Below are 21,184 nucleotides of genomic sequence, written 5' to 3' on the forward strand. Positions count from 1 at the left end.
GGAAAAGAGGCCACTCCTTTTCTCCCTCCTTACTCTAGAGGTCCAGGCTCAGAGAAAAAACACAAAGGGTAAGAGATTAAATCCTAGGATTGTGGCTGAAGTTGAGGCTTTCCAGGTTTTAGGTTCCTGGAATATTTTAAAATAGAAGAAAAGCCACGAAGGAGGACGGCAAAAATTGTGCTACGTTCATCTCTTGACTCTCTGTGTATCCACATTTAGAGGTGATGTCAAAATCCCGTTGTGGATGGGAGCCTAAAAATAACCCTCCTTCTCCCTCCGCAGGCCTTGATCCCAGCACCTTGCTGGGAGCAAATGAGAAGTGAGGTAAAGGCAAGGAAGAACCACACAAATTGCAAAGATGGTGGTGGTTTCTAATATTTATTTTTCTGGTTATAAAAGTAATACATGAAGAGCACTGGACTGGGATAGGTTTTGAGTCCTGCAGGATGCCAGGTCACTTTCTCAGAACCTGCATTGCCTCATCTGGGAAGCCGGATAAGGAGTCCTGCCTTGCTCACCCCACAGAGGGCAGTGCAGATCAGATGAGATAACACAGGGGAAGCACTTGGTAAGCTGGAAAGTGCTGTCAAATGGAAGGGCTTAGTGTCGCCACCCTCGGCTGAGGTAGCACCAAGGTCCGAGCTCCTGCTCCTCCCCTAGCCCCTAAGACACGGACAAAAAGGGGGCCACTTGCAGCCTTGGTTTAATGGAGTGGGGGAAGGGCCATGCAAATCTGCCTCAAGCCTGGCCAGATGGGGTTTCACTGGGGCACTTCCAGAACCGGGCATCAGCTGTGGCCAGCTGGGTGAGGATCTCCTCCAACTCGGGCCCATCCTCTGGGAAGCGCTCAGAGAAGGATCGGATGAGGCCAGCAGCTGAGGCCTCATACTCAAGAAGCTGTACTTCTGAGCCTGGGGAGGAGATGGAGAAAAAAACAGCAGCAGGAAAAGGTCTTAATAGGGAAGCAGAATCACAATCATAAGCATAGGAGCAGCTAGTTCTTCCTGAGCTCTTACCATGTGCCAAAAATTGTGCTCAATATTTCTTTTTTTTTTTTTTTTTTTTTTGCGGTACGCGGGCCTCTCACTGCTGTGGCCTCTCCCGTTGCGGGGCACAGGCTCCGGATGCACAGGCTCAGTGGCCATGGCTCACGGGCCCAGCCGCTCCGCGGCATGTGGGATCTTCCCAGACCGGGGCACGAACCCGTGTCCCCTGCATCAGCAGGCGGACTCTCAACCACTGTGCCACCAGGGAAGCCCCTCAATATTTCTTTATCTAACTGAATCCTTAAAATAATCCTATGAGATAGGAAATATTAAAGGGGGGTATTCAGTGAATTGCTGCACTCATTCATTCCCTTAATAAAGATTTACACCAGTGCCATGTTAGGTAAAACAGACACAGTCCTTGGCCTCCAGGAATTGCCTTATCTCTGTCTACTGCTGGACCCTGGGCAAGTTTCTCATCCTCTCTAAGCCTCAGTTTCCTCATCTGTAAAGTGTGGGCAAGCACAGTACTTGTCTCAAGAAGCTGTGGTGATTAAATACAAGAATGCATTGAAGGAATGCTCACCAGGCGCCAGCTACCACGAGCATCACGACCCCTGAACCTATTATTCACCTGTTAAGTGAGGCTGTTCCCAGGGTACCCATCTTACTTATGGGGTGTTCCTGAATATTCCTGGGAAGCACTTCCCTCTAACATCCTTCCACTGCTCTACCCACTCACAGCACCTTGTTGTGCCCTGTGGCATCATGGGATGTACGCAGCTAAGAGCACAGGCTCTGAGTTCAGATGGCCCAAGTTCAAATCCTGGTCCTGCCACCCACTAACTGTGTGACCTCAAGCAAGTACATTCCCTTCTGTGTCTTAGTTTCCAGCTGAAAAATGGGGATAATAACTTCCTCATTGAGTTGTTGGGAGTTGATCCATGGAAAGTTTTTACCCAGACTCTGGCACATGGAAGTCCTCAAAAGTTAGCTACAATCATCATCAGCATCTTCATCAACATCACCACCACTACCTTTGAAAATTCAACCTGTTCTTCAGGCCTTAAAGTTTTACCCCCACTTCCTCCCCAGACCCTTCCCTGAGTCCCTCAAAAGTAGAGGTGATCTTCCCTTCTCTAAGTGTTCAGACCACTGTTTGTGTCTCTTGGGCACCCATGAACACTTCCCTTATAAGATCATTTCTCTCTCTGGCTTACTCCTAATGGGCTGTGAACTACTTGAAGTGAGTAGTCCAACCCCAATGCATGCCCAGGGCTAGACAGTCAAAGCAATGACGATATTGTCCATGTAATGAGCACTGACTATGTGCCCGGCATGATCCATTCTCTCACTCATTTGACAGGCATTGAGAGGCTCCTGTGGGCCAGGCCCTGTGCCAGGTGTCAGGGATGTGCTGCTCTTGCTGCCATGGAGATGAGCAGACGAGCAGACAGGAAAATGGCAGAGTGACAGCCGTTTGAAGAAGAGGAGGTTGGGTGATAGCTCAGGGGGTGTGCCTGTAGGGTGGGGAGCCGGGGAGAGGGTTGCCAAGGGGTGGGGGCCAAACTCCTCTATTTTATTTTTTAAATGAGGTGTATTTTCATTGTTATTAATTTTTTCTTTTGGCCGCACCACGCGCCTTGCGGGGATCTTAGTTCCCTGACCAGGGATTGAACCCATGCCCTGGCAGTGAAAGCGCCGGGTCTTAACCACTGGGCCACCAGGGAATTCCCCAGAGTAGAGTTTAGAATAAACCTTTTAAATGCTTTTTCCACACCAGGAGGAGGTAATTATTTCATTTAACCCTCACAACTGCCCGTGACTATGGCAGTGAGGAGCAAACGCTCTTAATACAAAAGCGCCTTTAATACAAGAGGTACAAGCGCAAGGCAGACAGGGCCAGGGATTCTGGCAACGGCATCATTGCTTGAGGAGGGAGAAGGACCACGGGGGTGCTGATCTCTCTGGTCTCTGCCAAGTCCTGCTGTCCCCTGGGCTCAACTCGGCCTGCTGGGTGCCAACTCTCTGCCTGAGCTGACCTCACTCCTGGGCCCCCGACAGGCCTGATTCTCCGGTATGATGCCTGGTCTCCTCACAGGCCCGGGGTCTGCCTGTTCTACTAGCCCCTGCTCTGCTGGCCTGCCTCAAACCTTCTGTTGCCGTCTGAGAAGCAGCTTGACCCCGTGTGTGTGGGGGGTGGAAGATGCCAAGGTGTGGGCCTGAGGGTTGGCATGGGGAGGAGGGCCACCCCAGGTAGCCTTTCCTGAGCCTGGGTTGGTTCCAGGCCTTCTCTGTGCTCCCAGAGGGCTCTGCACGGCCCCCATCAGTGAGGGCTCAGGAACCCATTACCTTCGAGGCGAGTGTTGGGCTGAACGATGAGCTTCCGGGCTTCCTTACGGAGCAGCACTGTGTCCCTGAGGGAGAGGAAGCACTCGGGGGGTGCATCGGTGACCGCCGCATACCCCTCATACAGGGCCCGGCCTCCAGCCACGTCCCCTGTGGACTTCAGCACCTGTGGGAAGGCAGCAGTTAGTGCCTATCATGGGCGCCCTCCCGGCATCCACGGGGCTTTGCCAGGGGCTACAGCCAACGGCGCCCAGCCCTGGACTACATCTGCTCTCTCGCAGCTTTCCTGTGCTGAATACGCGAGGAATGTGGAGCACGTGCTAGCACAGAGTAAGTGCCCACACTAAAGTGAAGCCAATTGTTCTCCTCTGCGTGTCTCACTTGAGCTGTAGACAAGGAAGGTATTATCATCACCCTCTTTTTTTTTTGAACATTTTTAGGGACTTCCCTGGTGGTCCAGTGGCTAAGACTCTGCGCTCCCAATGCAGAGGGCCCGGGTTTGATCCCTGGTCAGGGAACTAGATCCCACGTGCCACAACTAAGACCCGGTGCAGCCAAATAAATAAATAAATATTGGGCTTCCCTGGTGGCGCAGTGGTTAGGAATCTGCCTGCCAATGCAAGGGACACGGGTTCGAGCCCTGGCCTGGGAAGATCCCACATGCCGCGGAGCAACTAAGCCCGTGCACCACAACTACTGAGCCTGTGCTCTAGAGCCCGCGAGCCACAAGTACTGAGCTTGCGAGCCACAACTGCTGAAGCCCACGTGCCTAGAGCCCCTGCTTGCAACAAGAGAAGCCACGACAATGAGAAGCCCGTGCACTGCAACGAAGAGTAGCCCCCGCTCGCTACAACTAGAGAAAAGCCTGTGCGCAGCAGCAAAGACCTGACACAGCCAAAAAATAAATAAATTTATTAAAAATAAATAAATAAAAACAGTTTTATTTTCACCATGACAAATGTTCAGGCAATTATCCTTAGTGTTCAACAAATACTTCTCCTTGGCTGCATGGCATGCGGGATCTCGGTTCCCCAACCAGGTACTGACCCTGCGGTGGGAGCTCGGAGGCTTAACCACTGGACCGCCAGGGAAGTCCCCACCCTCTTTTTTTAGTAAAACATTTCACACACCCAAAATATATAGTATGTATGTTATAAAGAATAAGACACCCGTACGACCACCACCCAGCTTAAGAGTCAGTCCAGTCGCCCCCTCCTTGACTGCACCCTGTGGTCTCCCCCATCTGACGAATCAGCACTCGACCTGGTGCTCATTAGTCCCTTGTTTTCCCCGAGTTCTACTCTCAACCATAAATTTCGCCCACATCCTGTGATGTGCTTTTTCTGCTCGAGTTACATCTGAGATTCATCTGTGTTTGTGCGTGTAGTTATAGTTCACCCTTCTCACAGCTGTACGTATTCCACTTACAAACACGCCACAGTTTCATCTCTTCCACTGTTGCTGTGTAACCTGTGCTTTTTGCCCTTTGGGGCTGCTGGGGACATCCTGTACATCTCCTGATGCTCAGAGGCAGGTTTCCCCAGAGAATCAAGGTCTGGAGGTCAGGTGAATGCTCATCCTTAAAGGACGATGCCCACATTGTTTTCCAGAGTTGTTGCACCTGTTTACATTCCCAGAAGCAGGGGCTGGCAGTCCGTCCTGCTCGGCACACCAGGGTGGCGTTGACAGTTTTTCATTTTGCCAAGATGGTGGGTGGAAATCTCATGTTGTTTAAGTTGTGCTTTTCTGATGACTAACGAGATGGAATAGCATCCCACAGGTTGGTGGGCTACTTATTTTCCTCTTCTGTTCATGAGTTTTGCCTATTTTTCTGTTGGGTTGTCTTTTCCTCCCTTTTTTTTTTTTTTTTAAAGTTCTTTATATATTTAGATGCTAACCTTTTGTTAACACATATGTGGTAAATACCCTATCCTAGTTTAAGACTCATCTTCTCACCTTCTTTATGGTAAGTTTTGATGAATAAAAGTTATTATTATTGTTATTATTTTGGCTGCGCCGCATGGCTTGCGGGATCTTAGTTCTCTGACCAGGGATCAAACCCAGGCCCACAGCAGTGGAAGCACAAAGTCGTAACCACTGGACCACCAGAGAAGTCCCTAAAAGTCATTTTTAATGTAGTTAAAGGGATCGATCTCTTCCTCGATGGCCTGTGCTTCTTGTATGGGGAGAAATTCTCCTCCACTCTGAGGTCATAAAGATATTCTTTTCTCAGTTTAAAACTTTGCCATTCATGTGTAAGCCTTTAATCTCTCTGGGATTGAATTCTGTGTGTGGTATAAAGTAGAAATCCAAAGTGTCTCTCCATAAGGATAATCTATTGTCCCAAGGCCACTATTAAATGGTCCCTCCTTCCCCAGTGGTCTGCAACACCACTTCTGTCATATACCAATCAAAGCTCTTGGTTCTGTTCCACGGGTCAATTTGTCTATTCCTGCCCCAGTGCCACACTGAATTTAGAAGTCTCAGAATAAACTTTGGTATCTGGTGGAACAAGTCCCCAGCCTGTTTTGCTTCAAGCGTGTTGTGGCTCTGATTCACGGTCCTTTACGCTTCCATCTAGATTTTACCATCAGCTTGTAGAGTTCCATGAAAAACCCTCTTGGGCCTTTATTCAACCTTGCTGAACTCTTTTTTTTTTTTTTTTTTCTTTTTTTGCGGTACGCGGGCCTCTCACTGTTGTGGCTTCTCCCGTTGCGGAGCACAGGCTCCGGACGCGCAGGCTCCGGACGCGCAGGCTCAGCGGCCATGGCTCACGGGCCCAGCCGCTCCGCGGCATGTGGGATCTTCCCAGATTGGGGCACGAACCTCTGTCCCCCGCATCAGCAGGCACACTCTCAACCACTGCGCCACCAGGGAAGCCCCTGAACTCTTTTATTACTTTCAATAATTTATAGATTCTTCTGGCTTGCCTACGTAGACAGTCATATCATCTGCAAAACGATGGTTTTTTTGTTTGTTTGTTTGTTTTTTGCGGTACGCAGGCCCCTCACTGTCGTGGCCTCTCCCGTTGCGGAGCACAGGCTCCGGACGCGCAGGCTCAGTGGCCATGGCTCACGGGCCCAGCCGCTCCGCGGCACGTGGGATCTTCCCGGACCGGGGCACGAACCCGCATCCCCCGCAACGGCAGGCAGACTCCCAACCACTGCGCCACCAGGGAAGCCCGAGGTTTTTTTTTTAATTTTTAAAAAAAATTTTTGGCAGCCCACATGGCATACGGGATCTTAGTTCCCCGACTGGGGATAGAACCCGTGTCCCCTGCAGTGGAAGCACAGTCCTAACCACTGGAACGCCAGGGAATTCCCAAAACGATGAGTTTTGTTTCTTCCTAATGCCTAAACTTTTTACTTGTTTTTCTTGTTTCCTTCTAAAAGCTAGGACCTTCAGTACACTGTTGATCAGAAGTGGAAATAGAAAGTATATTTGTCTTCTTCCTGATTTTAAAAGGAATGTTCTAGTGTTTCAACAAATGACATTTACTGTACTTTCTTTTTTTGAGACACTCTTTGTCGGGAACCAGCTGCAAGCTGACAGTTCTTGCAGCTTAAAGCATGGCAAAGTCCTGCTTAATTCTTGACAGGACCTGAAAGATTATTAGAGAAGATATGAGTCTTGGCCCGTGAGGCTGCTTGCGGTTTCTCTAACTATAGTTTGTCCTTGGCATGTTTCGGTAATCACAGTCTGTTCTCATGCATGTTTATATTCTGGTTCGCAGAATGTTTTGTACTATAACTTCAACACTAAGGAAATACTGTCTGATGATTCTGTCTTGTGATTTTAACAAAAACATGTATTGCCTACTGCAATATATAAAGAGTTTTGATAGGAAATAAAGTGTGTGTGTGCTTGTACACCACCCTCCTGACCCCATCTCTGCTTAATCCCCTCACCTGCTCTCAGGACTTGTTCCTCAGTCTAACAGCGACTGACAACTCTTATCGGTTAAAGAAATTCTTTTTGACTCTGAGTTTCCTGAGCGTTTTTTATCATAAATAGATATTGACTTTCAAGAACTTTTTCTAAATCTATTGAGATGATCATGGTTTTTCTCCTTTAATAGGGTGATTTTCATAAATATATTTTATGATGTTAAATAAACCTTTCATTTCTGGGATTAAACCCAAATTGATATTTTCTGGGTTTGATCTAAGATTTTGTTTCAGAATTTTGGCATTTACATTTTCCCTTCCTGAACTATCTTCGATTTTGGTATCAAGATTAAACTGGCAACTTACAAGGAGGTAGAGAACATTCTCTCTTTTTCTATTGTATGGAAGAGTTTATATAAAATTGATACCATCTGTTACTTGAATATTTCGTAGGATTCATCTGTAAAACTCTGTGAGCTTAGCATTTTTAAAAAATTAATTTATTATTTATCTTTGGTTGCGTTGGGTCTTCGTTGCTGCACGTGGGCTTTCTCTAGTTGCGGCGAGGGGGGGCTATTCTTTGTTGTGATGCGGCAGGCTTCTCATTGCGGTGGCTTCTCCTGTTGCAGAGCACGAGCTCTAGGCACACGGGGTTCAGTAGTTGTAGCTTGCGGGCTCTAGAGCGCAGGCTCAGTAGTTGTGGCACACGGGCTTAGTTACTCCGCAGCATATGGGATCTTCCCAGACCAGGGCTCGAACCTGTGTCCCCTGCATTGGCAGGTGGATACTTAACCACTGCGCCACCAGGCAAGGCCCAGCTTACCATTTTTTGTATGAAGATTTTAGACCACCGATTTAATTTCTGTAATGGCTATAGGATTATTCAAGCTATCTATTCATGAGTCAATTTTAATGTTATTATTTTTCTAGGAATTTGTCCATTCATCCAAGTTAAAAAGTTATTGCCATAAATTCCTGCTATATTTACAGTTATGTCCCCCTTTAAATTTCTACTCTTATTTTGCCTTCACTTTTTTTTTTTGGCTACGCAGTATGCGGGATCTTAGTTCCCCGACCAGGGACTGAACCTGGGCCCCCTGAAACAGAAGCGCAGAGTCCTAACCGCTGGACCCCCAGGGAATTCCCATTCTATGATGTTTCTAGACAGGGGGTCCAATTGTCATTCTTGGTATCTCTAGAGCTTCCTGGATTTACGAATTGGGTCTTTAATCAGTTCTATAAAATTCTCAGCCATTATCTCTTCTAATATTCCCTCTCTTACCTTTTCTCTCTCCTTTCCTCTTGGAACTTCAGTTTATGTACATTAGACCTTTTCACACTATCCTCCATGTCTCTTAATCTCTCTTTCAAATTTCCTAGCTTTGTGTCTCTGTGCTACATGCTGTATAACTTCCTTTATCTTCAGCTGGATTTAAACCCTGTTTCAGCTGCCTATTTTTAGTTTCAGTGATTATAAAGATTATTGCTAGGAGGTCTATGTAGCTCTCTTCCAAATATCTGACATTTTGTGGCTCTGATCCTTACTTCTTTTGCCAATTTGCAGGTGGCAAAGTAGGATTCCTACTAGGGCACCCTCCAGGTAAGCCTCCCGCTCTTAGACCCAGGGTTAGAATGATTTTCCCTAGCTTTGGAGTAATTAAAACTGACTCGGAACTCCTGGGGGAAGGTTAGAGAGAATACCTCACCTTTCTCTCTTCTGCATGATATTTAACACCCAGAATGTGAACACACATTCATCAGGTCGACAGGTTAGACCCCAGGAGCTTAAACCAAAGAGTTGGCAACAGGGGTGCTGGCGGGACCCAGGTGTTATCATGAACAAGTGAGTAAGGCAGGTAGGTAGTGGACCTGGCAAACTGGAGAGTCACGCCATGTCCAAATGTCCAAGTGTGCAAACGCAGTGGCTGATGCTAAGTTCCAGCCCATCATTCACGTGGGAATTACGTCTGTTGATGTCAGGCCTTCAAAGAAGTCAGAAATACACATTTGTGTCTCAGCTCACCAACTTCTATAATACGGGTGGGCCAAAGCTATGACTGTGTTTGTGACCCATGGCTGAAGTCTTTCCCTATGGAAAAGCCTTCATCTTCCCTGGGGCTGGCTCCTTGCTCTGCTCTTGGCTTTTCCTGGGGGCTAATAAAAGAAACAGCAACACCAAAAATGCTTCCATATTCCGTATCTTCTGTAAAACTACTGCTGCAGACACTGTCCATTCTGCTGAATGACTCCTCTCGTACAGAGACCCACCTGCTTCAGTCTCTAGAACGGAATGCTCTGCGTTCACTCCCTACTAAGTCACAGTTCAATACTGGCTGAAGATGTGGCAGATTTGACTCCTTTATCTAGTGACTTATTATTATTATTCATAGACTGTTTTGGAATAATTTTAGATTTACAGAAAAGTTGCCAAGATAGTACAGAGAGTTCCTGTGTGGCCCTGGCCCAGTTTTGCCTGTTGTTAACATCTTACAAAATTGGTACATTCGTATTAACTAAACTCTAGACGTTATTTAGATTTCACTAGTTTTCCCACTAATGTCTTTTATCTATTCCCAAATCTGACCCAAGACACTGCACTGTGTTTTGCATCTAATGATTTTTAATTTCTAATTTTATTTTACTTTAATGGCCAAACATATCTTTTTAGGAAAAATGCCTAACATCCCTTCTGGAAATAGGTGGGAGTACAATCATAAAGAGATATTTGCTGAATTGAAGGCTGGGCCTTCTTCAGGTTGAAAAAGCCAGCAGGACCCTGTTCTGATGGAAGGCACTTCCCGGTAAGGAGTGGGTCACCATCGGTGGTCCTCCAGCTTTGTTGAGTGTCAGAATCACCTGGCAGGCTAGTAAACGTGCAGGTTCCGGGGCCCCGCACTCAGAATTTCTGAATCAGGAGCCCTGGGGTGGTGCCTTTGAATCTGCATGTCCTGGGCAATGCTGCTGCTGGTCTCTGGATCACACTTTGTGTCACACTGGCTTGGATAACACGACATTCTATCGCTCAGTTCCACATATATGTTGTTTCATTTAATTCCTACCAGGTGAGGCAGGTGATGTACCTCATTTGACAGATGAGAAAAGTGGAGGCCAGCAAGGCAAAGTATGTTACCCCAATTACATAGCTGGTTAGTACTGGCACCAGAACCCCAAAAGGTCTACTGACTCTAAACATCCCTACCTGGGAGGGACGTCAGGGCTGCAGTGACCACTGTCCCTCCCTCCTTCACTCACCAAGCTCCAGGCTTCCTCCTTCTGTCTCTCAACCCACCAAGCTCCTTCCAGTCCCAAGACCAGGCTTTACGCTTTGTTTCTTCTGCTATCAGATCTTCTAATAGCTGGTTCCTCCTTGGCACTCAAATTCCAGCTTAAATACCACCACCTCCAAGAAGCCTTCCCTGTTACAGGGTGGGGAGACAGGGTGAGGCTGGAGGGGGCCTCCAAGGTGAGAGGCCCCTGTTTACCTGGAGTCTCCGCAGGAACCTCTCCAGGGCAGGCTTGCCCACGGTCCGGATCTTGTTGCGGTCAAGGTGGACCTGGGCATCTGGGCGCCCATCGGAGCCTGTGGTGGGAGTGACGGTAACAAGTCCCTCGCCGGCCTCCAGCAAGACCCTCAGGATCACAAACCGGGCCTGCATGTGGGCCTGCCGGGGCCAAAGAGAAAGGAATCATTTGCAACCCCGAGGCAAGAAGTATCAAGAGCTCATTCCAAGGTCTGATATATCATATGTGCGCACTAATTGTCAATTATTATCGTCGTTTTATTCTTCCCCAGCCTGTGGGTCCTTTTGTGCCTATTCCTCTCCCCTCAAATGCTTCCCTTCTCCTCTCACAAGGGAGGGCAGGCTGCCCTGGTAGACAGGAAGCCCATTTCCAGGCAGGACCCAGAGCCCCATGTTCCCCCTTGTCACCCACCATCCCCTCTGCTGCTCCACAGCCCACCCTCATGACAACAGTTACCCCCAGAGGGCCCCTCGCCACCAGGACCCCGAGCACTTTCTTCTCCACAATCCTGTTTGCATTCAACAGTGGGGTCAAGAGGGCACCGTTATCCACAGTTTACAGATGACAAAACAGAGGTCCAGAGAGGTGAAGTGACTTGCTCAGGGTCACACAGCTCGTAGGAGAGAGCAAGGACTAACCCAAGTTTCCTGACTCTAAAACGTGTGTTCAGGGCTTCCCTGGTGGCGCAGTGGTTGAGAGTCCGCCTGCTGATGCAGGGGACAGGGGTTCGTGCCCCGGTCCGGGAAGGTCCCACATGCCGCGGAGCGGCTGGGCCCGTGAGCCATGGCCGCGGAGCCTGCGCGTCCAGAGCCTGTGCTCCACTACAGGAGAGGCCACAACAGTGAGAGGCCCGCGTACCACAAAAAAAAAAAAAAAAAAAAAAAAAGTGTTTTTTTAAAAAATAAATTTATTTTAAATTTATTTTTGGCTGTTTTGGGTCTTCGTTGCTGCGCACAGGCTTTCTTTAGTTGCAGTGAGCGGGGGCTACGCTTCGTTGCGGTGCGCGGGCTTCTTATTGCAGTGGCTTCTCTTGTTGCGGAGCATGGGATCTAGGCATGTGGGCTTCAGGAGTTGTGGCACGTGGGCTCAGTAGTTGTGGCTCACGGGCTCTAGAGAGCAGGCTTGGTAGTTGTGGCACAGGGGCTTAGTTGCTCCACGGCATGTGGGATCTTTCTGGACCAGGGCCCGAACCTGTGTCTCCTGCATTGGCAGGTGGATTCTTAACCACTGCACCACGAGGGAAGTCTCCGTGTGTTCTTTTGATGACACAATATTGCCTCCTCAAAACAGACTTACTTGACTTCTTAAAAGATTTCAATTGCTTGCCCTATCTCTAAAGTACATCTCATCACCGAACAGTGTAGCCTAATGGCTCTGGAGGCAGGCTGCTTGGATTTGAATTCTGGTTCTGTTACCAGCAAGTTACTTAATCGCTTTGTGCTTCAATTTCCTCATCTCTAAAATGAGGGTAATAACAGTACCTACCTCCTGGGTTGACACTGGGGACAAATGGGTTAATCACATAAAGCACTTAGAACTAAGTGGCACAGAGTAAGTCCCATGCAAGTCATCTGTTAGTGATCATAGTAAAATCATCTCATCTGATTCACCCTCAAAGGTGGGCAAGGAGATTATTACTCCCATTTCACAGACAGGGACACCGAGACTCACAACAGTGACCTGACTTGCCCTCATATGCAGTGGACTCTGGGATCAACCCAGTTTATGTGCCTCGTAGGTACGGTTGTCCCTTCCCTACACCCAGAATCCTGATCTTGGTCCCCACCTAAGGCTCTTCCCTCCTGAGGGGTCCCCTGGCCCCCACCTGTCTCCAGCTGGAGGCCTCAGGGGTGTAGAACTCCAGAGCAAGCAGCCCGGCCCGAACCATGTTGAGCCAGTTCACGTAGACCACATCTTCTGCATCAGCCCCCTCAAAGCCAAAGATCCTGGGGGAGGGAGGGGAAGTGGCAGGGGGGAGGGGGGCCAGAGGCTACCCGGGCCCTGCCCTCCCTGCCAGCACCCCCTCCATCCACAGAGGAGGCCCCCCCACCCAGGCCTGCTGCTCGTACTCCAGCACTTGGGGGTTGAGGCAGAGGTAGAGGCCCACGCTCTCTGCCCGGCACTCTTCATAGCTGGAGGCAATAGTGCTGAACTTGCTGTCCCAGGTCTCCCCGCTCCGGTACCAGCTCTGAATCTGGGAGGGGAGGCCCAGGAAGCAAGCTTAGGGGTGCCTGCCATCCCCCTGGGCCGCCCCAGTCCCAGCACCCCAAGGCTCCGCCGAGGCCACCCTCACCTGCTCCCCTGTCTCTGGGTTGATCACTGTCTCCTGGTCAAAGTTGAATGTTCCTTTCTCATCCTGCAGGAGAATGGTCATGAATGTGGGGCAGGTGAGGGCAAGGTGCCCCTGCCCTGGGCCAGGCCTTCAGCCCTGGATCCAAGTGGCTCAGAAAGGTGCCGGGAGTGGATGGCAGGAGCAGCAGGTCCACTGACACACTGCCGCCTCCAAACCTGTCCTGTGACACATCTCAGAAGCCCCGGAGGTAGGAGAACGTCAGGCACCTACCCCTGCACAGACAGTGACACTGCAGGCCAGACGGGGAGGCACATGCCCGAAGTCACATGAAGACTTGGACTCAGTATCTCCAGAGCCCAGCTGGAGATGTCCCAGTGGGTGGACCAGAAGGCCTGGCCGCTTCTCACCTTCCTGGCCCCTCTGCTGGCAGAGGAGGTCACAGCATGTGACTCTCTGCCTCAGAAGCATCACCCTCACCGTCCTCTCCATGTGCCAAGTGTCTTTCGTGCACCATCCATTTCACCCTTGCAACCACCCTCCAAGGAACATTCTATTACTACCCCACTTCACAGAGGAGGAAACTAAGGCTCAGAGACTAAGAACCCCAAAGCCGAATCAGAGCACATAATGTCTGTGCACACTGTCTCTTAACAATAACACCCATTTTCAGAGGGCCTATCGAGTGCCAAGCAAATCCCAGGGCTTTGCCTTTATTCCTCACAAAAGCCATACCATAGGAGTCAGGAACCCCATTTTACAGATGGGCCAACTGAGGCTCAGGGAGGGGAACTGTCTTGTTGTGCAAGGCCATCGAGGGGCCACATGTGTCCCCGCTTCCCTGGGACTTCAAAGCCTGGACAAAGCCCAATGCCAAGCTGTGCCCCCATCAGCTGCTCTCTGGATCCTCCTGACTTCCAGGCCCAGCCCATCCCCATTTGGAGAGGCAGCTCCACCCCACAAGGAGCAGGCCCAACGCTGCACTCTCTGACAGCCCTGCCCCACCCACCCCCAGTCATGTCATCCATGCAGCTCCGGGCTGGGGGTCCACAATGGGCTCTTCCCGGCCTGCCAGAAAGGCTGTCTGTCTTCTCATATTCCCTGAGTGGGTGCTGAGGGCGCTCCAGTCACTCTGGCTGGCCAGGAGGAAGGGGCAGCTCTGGGGAGAAGGGGCCCCCTTCAATACCTGGAAAGGTACAGGCTCCAGGGAACAGCAGTGCAAAGACAGACAGTGCTGCAGCCTCAGGACTAGGGGCTCCAGACACTGCCCCCTCCTGGCCTCTCTAGCCCTGGGGCTGCCTGGGTCACACCCTCAGGGCAGGCTTCCCTGGCCTGAACCAAGCAATTCTTCCTGTGGGGGGACCTTAGCTGGATAGTCCTGCAGGTCCCACTCAATCCTGGGACATCTTGGGGGAGGCTGAGACACTGAGGGCCAAGACTGGAGCAGCTTCACCTCTGAGGGGCTGACTGTGGAGGAGGGGAGCCATAGGCCTGGCTCTGCAGAGGCTCCTGCGGGCACCACGGCCAGCCCCGTGTTCTTACCTGCACAAAGAGCTTGCCGCTGCCATGGCCCAACAGCTCGTGCAGCCCCACCTGCACGTCAAAGGAGGGTCCCTTCCAGCGGATGTACAGGTCCTGCCGAGACAAGCAGAGACCCATGCTGCCCACTGTCCCACCACGGCCACACGGCCTGCCCACACCCCCCGTGCCAGGCCGAGGGCCCATCGTGATGCACACATTTGCTAAAGGCCTACTACACTGGGCACCGCAAAGCCCATCCCATCCTTGCAGCAACCTGCGAAGAAGGGTCTGCCTCCACTGTTTGCCAGCTGGGGAAACAGGCTCCAAAGACACAAGGTCAAAGGTCACAAGCGGGGAAGCAGCAGAGCCAGGCCCGAAGCCACGTTCTTTCCTCTCCTCTGCGCTGGCCTGTCCGCCTTCCTGCATCAGCTGAGGTCAGGCCAGGCCCAGCGCCGGCCCTTGGGCTGCCGGTGCCCACCTTGTCCTCCTCCTCCAGGAAGGTGAGCTTCTCCCGCTGTGTGGCATAGGCCACGGCCAGCACGTTCCCCAGCGACACGTTCTTAAAGCCTTCCGTCTGCCTTAGGTCGTCATCTGGAGAAGGTGAGGGTGGGGACCAGGGAGAAGGGGCAAAGGTCAAGGGTCACAGACGAGGAGTCTGGACAAGAGGGACAGGCCGGGATGGTGAGCGGAGCAGGGTGATTTGTGGTCAGGGTGAGTGTGTGGAGGCGGAGGGTGCGACTCTCAGTGGGGTCTCCTGGGGGTTTGGGCCATCCTGTCGTGTTCGAGGGGCAGGGCCCACGGAAGCTCACAGTTGGGGATGTTGATGCCGGCAGGGATGCCGGAGCCGGCGAAGGTGAGAACATCCAGGGAGGTGAAGTCGGGGGTGAGGAACTTGTCCTTCTCGAAGGCTGGGGGCCAGGGAAGCTCCTTCAACAGCTGCTCCGCACTTGCCACTAGCCGCTCAAACTTGGCACTCATGGCCTTGTTCACCATGGCCACGAAGCCTGTGGGGGGACAGAGTGGGCTGTGGGTTGGCAGGGTTTGGAAGGGATCTCACACCCTCCTCAACCCCTCTAACCCTCCAGCCGTCATGCAGGTATTGAATGCCTGCTGTGCACAGTGACCCTGTGCTGGCCACTCGGGAGGACGGTGACCCAGGCCTGGGCCCTGCCTCCACGAGGTCACTGTTTTGGGATGGGTGGGGAACAGAAAGAAGGCTTCGCTGAGTAACACCTGAGGTGGATCTTAAAGGAGATTGTGGGGAGTACATAGGGGATGATGGGGAAAGGATCAGATGCCCAGTGGAAGGGACGACGTGAACAAAAAAAGATGCTCTCCTTTTTGGGGGAACTGTGAACTGTCCTGCACGGCTAGTGCACCTGGCTTATGCGGTGGTGAGTGAGGCTGCCGCACAGGCGGCTGGGACTGATCCTTTCAGATTCAGTGCAGTTAGCGTTCCTGGCTCAAAGCAGTACAATTTCCAAAATTGTACTCCATAGAACACATTTTCTATGAGAGCCTTCATAAAGAAAGAGCTCCCTGGTCAGATAAGTTTGGGCAAAACTATACACTCTACCTCCATCTTCTTAAAGGTTCGCAATGCACATTTGCACGTTAAAGAGTCCTGCAAGCAGAGACTCCCTGCTGCTCAGCAACAAATCCTTCTTGATGTAATTCCTGCTAACCCTGCAGGGACTGTGCGCTGGAAAGGCCTGACCTAGACCGAGGAAGGGGTCAACCTTAACCTGGCCGAGGGATGGGCTTGGCAATGCCTCTCCATCTGGATTCGCTCTGTCTGATGAAATCATCACACCAGGGCAGGAAGAGAGGATGATTAAAATAGCAAAGAAGGAAAAGCGACCTAAATAAATGTCCAATGATTGGGGATTATTAAATAAATCAGGGGGCAGCTATGTGATGGCATGCCACGCAGCTGTTAGATATGTAGTACAATATCAAATGCTGTGGGGAATTATTTATGATATATTGTGAATACTATACACCTATTAAAAAGAATGTGGTAGGTCTATATATACCGATAGGAAAAGTATCCACTATACATGATTAAGTGAAAAAACCAAGTGACAGAACAATACATAGAATATAAGCTCATTTACCTAGATGAGTTAAAAGGAATGTGTGGGGACGTCCCTGGTGGCGCAGTGGTTAAGAATCCGCTTGCCAATGCAGGGGACACGGGTTCGAGCCCTGGTCTGGGAATATCCCACATGCCACGGAGCAACTAAGCCCGTGTGCCACAACTACTGAGCCTAGGCTCTAGAGCCCGCGAGCCACAACTACTGAGCCCACAAGCCACAATTACTGAAGCCCGCGTGCCTAGAACCCGTGCTCCGCGACAAGAGAAGCCACCGCAATGAAAAGCCTGTGTGCCACAATGAAGACCCAATGCAGCCAAAAATAAATAAACTTATTTAAAAAAAAAAAAAAAGGAATGTGTGTGTGTGTGTGTGTGTGTGTGTGTGTGTGTGTGTGTGTGTGTGTGAATGCTTCGACAAAGGCCTGGAGGGACCTGTACTCAACTGCGAGCTGTGGTGATCTCAGGAGGGGTGTGACATAGGAGAGGATAGTAAAGGAGGGATTTCACATTTTATCCTACATACGTCTGTACTGTTCCAATTACTTGCAACAAATGCAGATTTTAAATCACACACACGTTTTTAAGCACAGCACTATATAAAAACAGAAGACAAAAAGTACATTCCAAATTTTAACCTTGGGGTGGGTACAATCACAGTTGATTTGTTTTGGTCTGTATTTTCATAATTTTTGACCACGAACAGAGACTACTTTTCTAATAATCACAATGAGTTGTGTAAAAAGGGGGGGACCTCTGAGACTGAGGCTGCTGAGGAGGCCCTGGGGTCTTGGCCCTCAGAGCAGGCCTGGCAAATCAGGACCCAGGCAGGAAACCTGTCTCACCCTCCGGCCCCTGGACTGCCTGTCCCTTCTGCCGTGTCCCTGGGCCTGGATCTCTGGGCTCAGATCCAAGCCCTCATGGGCTGTCGGGGCTTTCCTCTCTCCTCCAAGGCTAATCTCCCAGGCTTTTGGCAGCTGGATGCTCCAGACTCTCCATCCAGGGGCTGGGGAGGATAAAGCTTGGCAGAAACAAGTCTAAATCCTCAGGCTGGATGCCCTGCCCTGCACTAGTGGTTCCCATGGGGGCTTGGACACAAGGGCCGAGGCAGCCTGCCACCTGTCCTGAGATGACAGCAGCCGAGTCAAGTTCACAGTCCCAGTGTTAATTCTGCTCCCATCAACTCAGCACCATTTCCACGCCTGGCATTGTGCTGAGCTGTCTGCATATAATACCTCACTTCCCACGACACCCAAAAAGGAGTGACGGATGCGCAGAGGTGGGGTTAAGTGGCTCAAGGTCACACAGCCATTAAGTGACAAAGCTGGAGCCTATGCCTGGACCAGACATGAGAGGCAGCACAGCAAAGTGGCTCAGAGCCAAGGTGCCTAGACTAGGCCACCCACGACCTGTGCCTCAGTTCCCACAACTGTGAAGTGAGGAGAGACATTCTCATAGGATGATGGTGTCAAAATGAGCTACGTGTCCAGTACATGGCAAATCATCAATGGCTGTTGTCATTGTTATTATTACTGCTGAGGGAGGAGCGGGGAGGGGAGAGTCCTCAGGGGACAAGGGTAAGGGTTTCCATCCGACCGCCCACCTCCCAGAAGTTACCTTCAAACTCTCCGCGGGAGCCAAAGGGGTCTCGGTAGCTCTCGATGAACCCGATGTAACTGGGGGAGAGAAGGGCTGAGATGGAGGCGGGGCGGGGGGAGGGGGCAGGGTGGGGTGAAGGCTGGCGCCTCACCTCTCCACGATGGGGGCTTTGTCCTGGATCCAGAAGCGAGAGCCCTTCTTGTGGGCCTCGATAGAGCCGTGGGTGAAGCTTTCTATGTACTGGGCCAGCATCTGCTCCTGGTGGCTGGTGGCTGCATAGGCCTGGGGGTGAGCAAGGGTTGGTCGACCTCAGGCTACCCACCCATCCCCATACCCACCTCTGCTGCCCAGAGGGGCCTGGAGAAGCACCTCAGCCCCTAGCCAGCCCTACCTTGGCTTTCTCCAGGTGCTCCACTACCTTCTGGAGGATGGGTGCATAGTCTCCCCGGGTCACCCGGAAATTGCTTCCCTGGAATTCATAGCTCTTCAGCTTGGAATTCATTTCGGAGTCCAGAATAGGCTCTGAGGGAAAAAGGATGGCTCAGGGAAAAGGCTAATACAAGACACCCCAGCAGGCTTCTCGCTGTGACACTCCTTTACTCGAAGATCTTCAATGGCTCCCCACTGCCCACAGAAATTAGTATAAACTTTCATCTTCAAAAATATAGATATTGGGTTGGCCAAAAGGTCGTTCGGCTTTTTCCGTACCACCTTACAGAAAAACCCAAACGAACTGTTTGGCCAACCCAATGTTATGTTACATGAAATGTTCTGAGTGATTTACATGTTAACTCATTTGAGCCTTGTATCAGCTCTGTGGGGAGAGGGAAATTATTATCTCTGTTCTACAGATGGGGGAGCTAAGGCACCGAGAGGTTAAGTCAGTTTTTGAAGGTCACACAGCAGCAAGTAGCAGAGTCGGATTCAAACCCAGTGTGGCAGATTGTATTTAAAAAGCTAGCCATACCCTAGATGTAATCACAAGAGTCCTTATAAGGAGGAGACAGGAGGGTGAAGGGAGGTAGGAGATGTGATGAGAGAAGAAAGAAGAGGGAGAGATGTGAGGAAAGGGCCACAGGCCGAGGAATGCAGGCAGCTTCTAGAGACAGAAAGAGGCAAGGCAACAGATTTCCCCTGAAGGCTCCAGAAGGAACTGGAGTCTTCTTTTAGACTTTGGACCTCCAGAACTGTAACAGAATAAATTTGTGTTGTTTTATGCCATTAAATTTGTGGTGATTTGTTACAGAAGCAATGGGATATTTTTTTTTAAAGGATTTTATTTTTTTCGCTGTGTTGGGTCTTTGTTGCTGCACGTGGGCTTTCTCTAGTTGTGGCCAGCCTTCGTTGTGGTGCGCGGGCTTCTCATCGCGGTGGCTTCTCTTGGTGCAGAGCATGGGCTCTAGGCATGTGGGCTTCAGTAGCTGTGGCTCGCAGGCTCTAGAGCACAGGCTCAGTAGCTGTGGCGCACGGGCTTAGTTGCTCCACGGCATGTGGGATCTTCCCAGACCAGGGCTCGAACCCATGTCCCCTGCATTGGCAGGCGGATTCTTAACCCCTGCGCCACCAGGAAGTCCGCAATGGGATATTAACACTGTTGTATTTTGCCTGTTGTCTCTGATCCATACAACATACTTCTAGCTTATATTTAAGAAAAAAGAAAAGATGGCCACAGTATCTCCCATCTCCCAAAGTGACTTCTCCTATCAGGACTTCTCCTCTTGAAGCGGGGCAGGCAGGCTTGTGGCTACAGCAGAAGTGACGCCATGTGACTGCCGAGGCTAGGTCACAAACGGCGACACGGCGTCTGCCTGGCTCTCTTGGGGTGTTCGCTCTGGAGCCCAGCCACCACGAGCAATATGAAGATGCTGTGTGAGGTGTTCTGGTTGACAGCCCCAGCTGAGGTCCCAGCCAACAGCTAACATCTACCACTGGACGTGTGAGTCGGTGAGCAGGCAGAGGATGCAGCCCCTAGCTGTTGAGTCGCCCCCCACCTCTAAGTCTTCCCAGCTGAGGCCTCAGACATGGTCAGCCAGAGACATGCTGTTCCTAGCGTGCCTCATCCAAATTCCTGACCCACAGAGCCCAGGAGCATGAAAAGGTGGCTTTGTATCACTAAACAAATGGGGGCGCTTGTTACGTCAGGCAGCCTGGCTCCAGAGCCACACTCTTAACCACTGTCCTCTGCTGCATCCTAGAGGCCCAGCTCATACTCCCGTGCGATCCCCTCCTATGCCCTGGAACCCTTATCCTCTTCCCTAGTCAAATCGCACTACGTACATGCTGCTCCCTAAACCTTCCCACCACCTTGCTTTGGCTCATGCTGTTCCCTCCACCAGGAGTGCTGTTCCCGACCTGTCCTCCTTTGCTTGGTATCTGAGGATCAACGAAGGGAGAGCTGCTGGGAAGGCACCGGTGAATGAAACACAGAGTTCCTCCTCTCAAGGAGCTTGAAGTCAACAGAAAAATAACTGGGAAATTACTGGGCGTGCTGATGAGCAAAGAGGCTGTGGGAAGACAGGGACAGGTCCAGGGAAGGTGAGGTCCAAGCCTGGCCTACAGGACGATTAGGGTTCATCAGTGGAACACCTAGAGAGGAGGAAGGACATTCCAAGCGGCAATGGGGAACAGACCGTGCAAAGGCCTGGAGGGGGTAGCCGAGAACATGGGGTTTTCAGGGAATTGGAAGCTGCTGAGCGTGGCTGCAGCCCAAAGTCTAAGTGGGATGCTGGGGCTGGGAGGTGGGAGGTGGGTGTGGAAGGGAGGACGGGGTTACAAAGGTCCTCACAGGGGCCTGGATGCTTCTCTTAATGCTGCATCTGTATCCCCCTCACCTGGTAACAGACGCCAGTTTTCTTTTGAGAACCACCCCCTCACAACCACCCCGAGTCCAGGTGGTGGGTCCACCTGGCTGTGAGTCCACCTGGCTGTGAGGTAG

The 21,184-nt window shown here is 51.0% G+C and overlaps 1 protein-coding gene across 3 annotated transcripts in view; it reads right to left on the bottom strand.

The window, feature by feature from the left end:
* Positions 1-209: 209 nt before the first annotated feature.
* DPP3 (dipeptidyl peptidase 3) overlaps positions 210-21,184 on the bottom strand; it is a 37,322-nt gene continuing 16,347 nt past the window's right edge. For all 3 annotated transcript variants that reach the window (XM_079928460.1, XM_079928461.1, XM_079928459.1), the window contains 12 exons: positions 18,641-18,771; positions 18,401-18,531; positions 18,268-18,326; positions 15,365-15,559; positions 15,034-15,146; positions 14,577-14,669; positions 13,038-13,100; positions 12,814-12,938; positions 12,570-12,690; positions 10,705-10,884; positions 3,339-3,501; positions 210-911 (listed from right to left, as the gene is read on the bottom strand). In XM_079928460.1, the coding sequence (XP_079784586.1) occupies positions 739-911; positions 3,339-3,501; positions 10,705-10,884; positions 12,570-12,690; positions 12,814-12,938; positions 13,038-13,100; positions 14,577-14,669; positions 15,034-15,146; positions 15,365-15,559; positions 18,268-18,326; positions 18,401-18,531; positions 18,641-18,771 (1,547 nt within the window). In that variant the 3' untranslated portion in view covers positions 210-738. The remainder of the gene's footprint in view (positions 912-3,338; positions 3,502-10,704; positions 10,885-12,569; positions 12,691-12,813; positions 12,939-13,037; positions 13,101-14,576; positions 14,670-15,033; positions 15,147-15,364; positions 15,560-18,267; positions 18,327-18,400; positions 18,532-18,640; positions 18,772-21,184) is intronic.

The sequence above is a fragment of the Stenella coeruleoalba genome (genome assembly GCF_951394435.1).
Source record: "Stenella coeruleoalba genome assembly, chromosome: 8".
NCBI classification, from domain to species: Eukaryota; Metazoa; Chordata; class Mammalia; order Artiodactyla; family Delphinidae; genus Stenella; species Stenella coeruleoalba.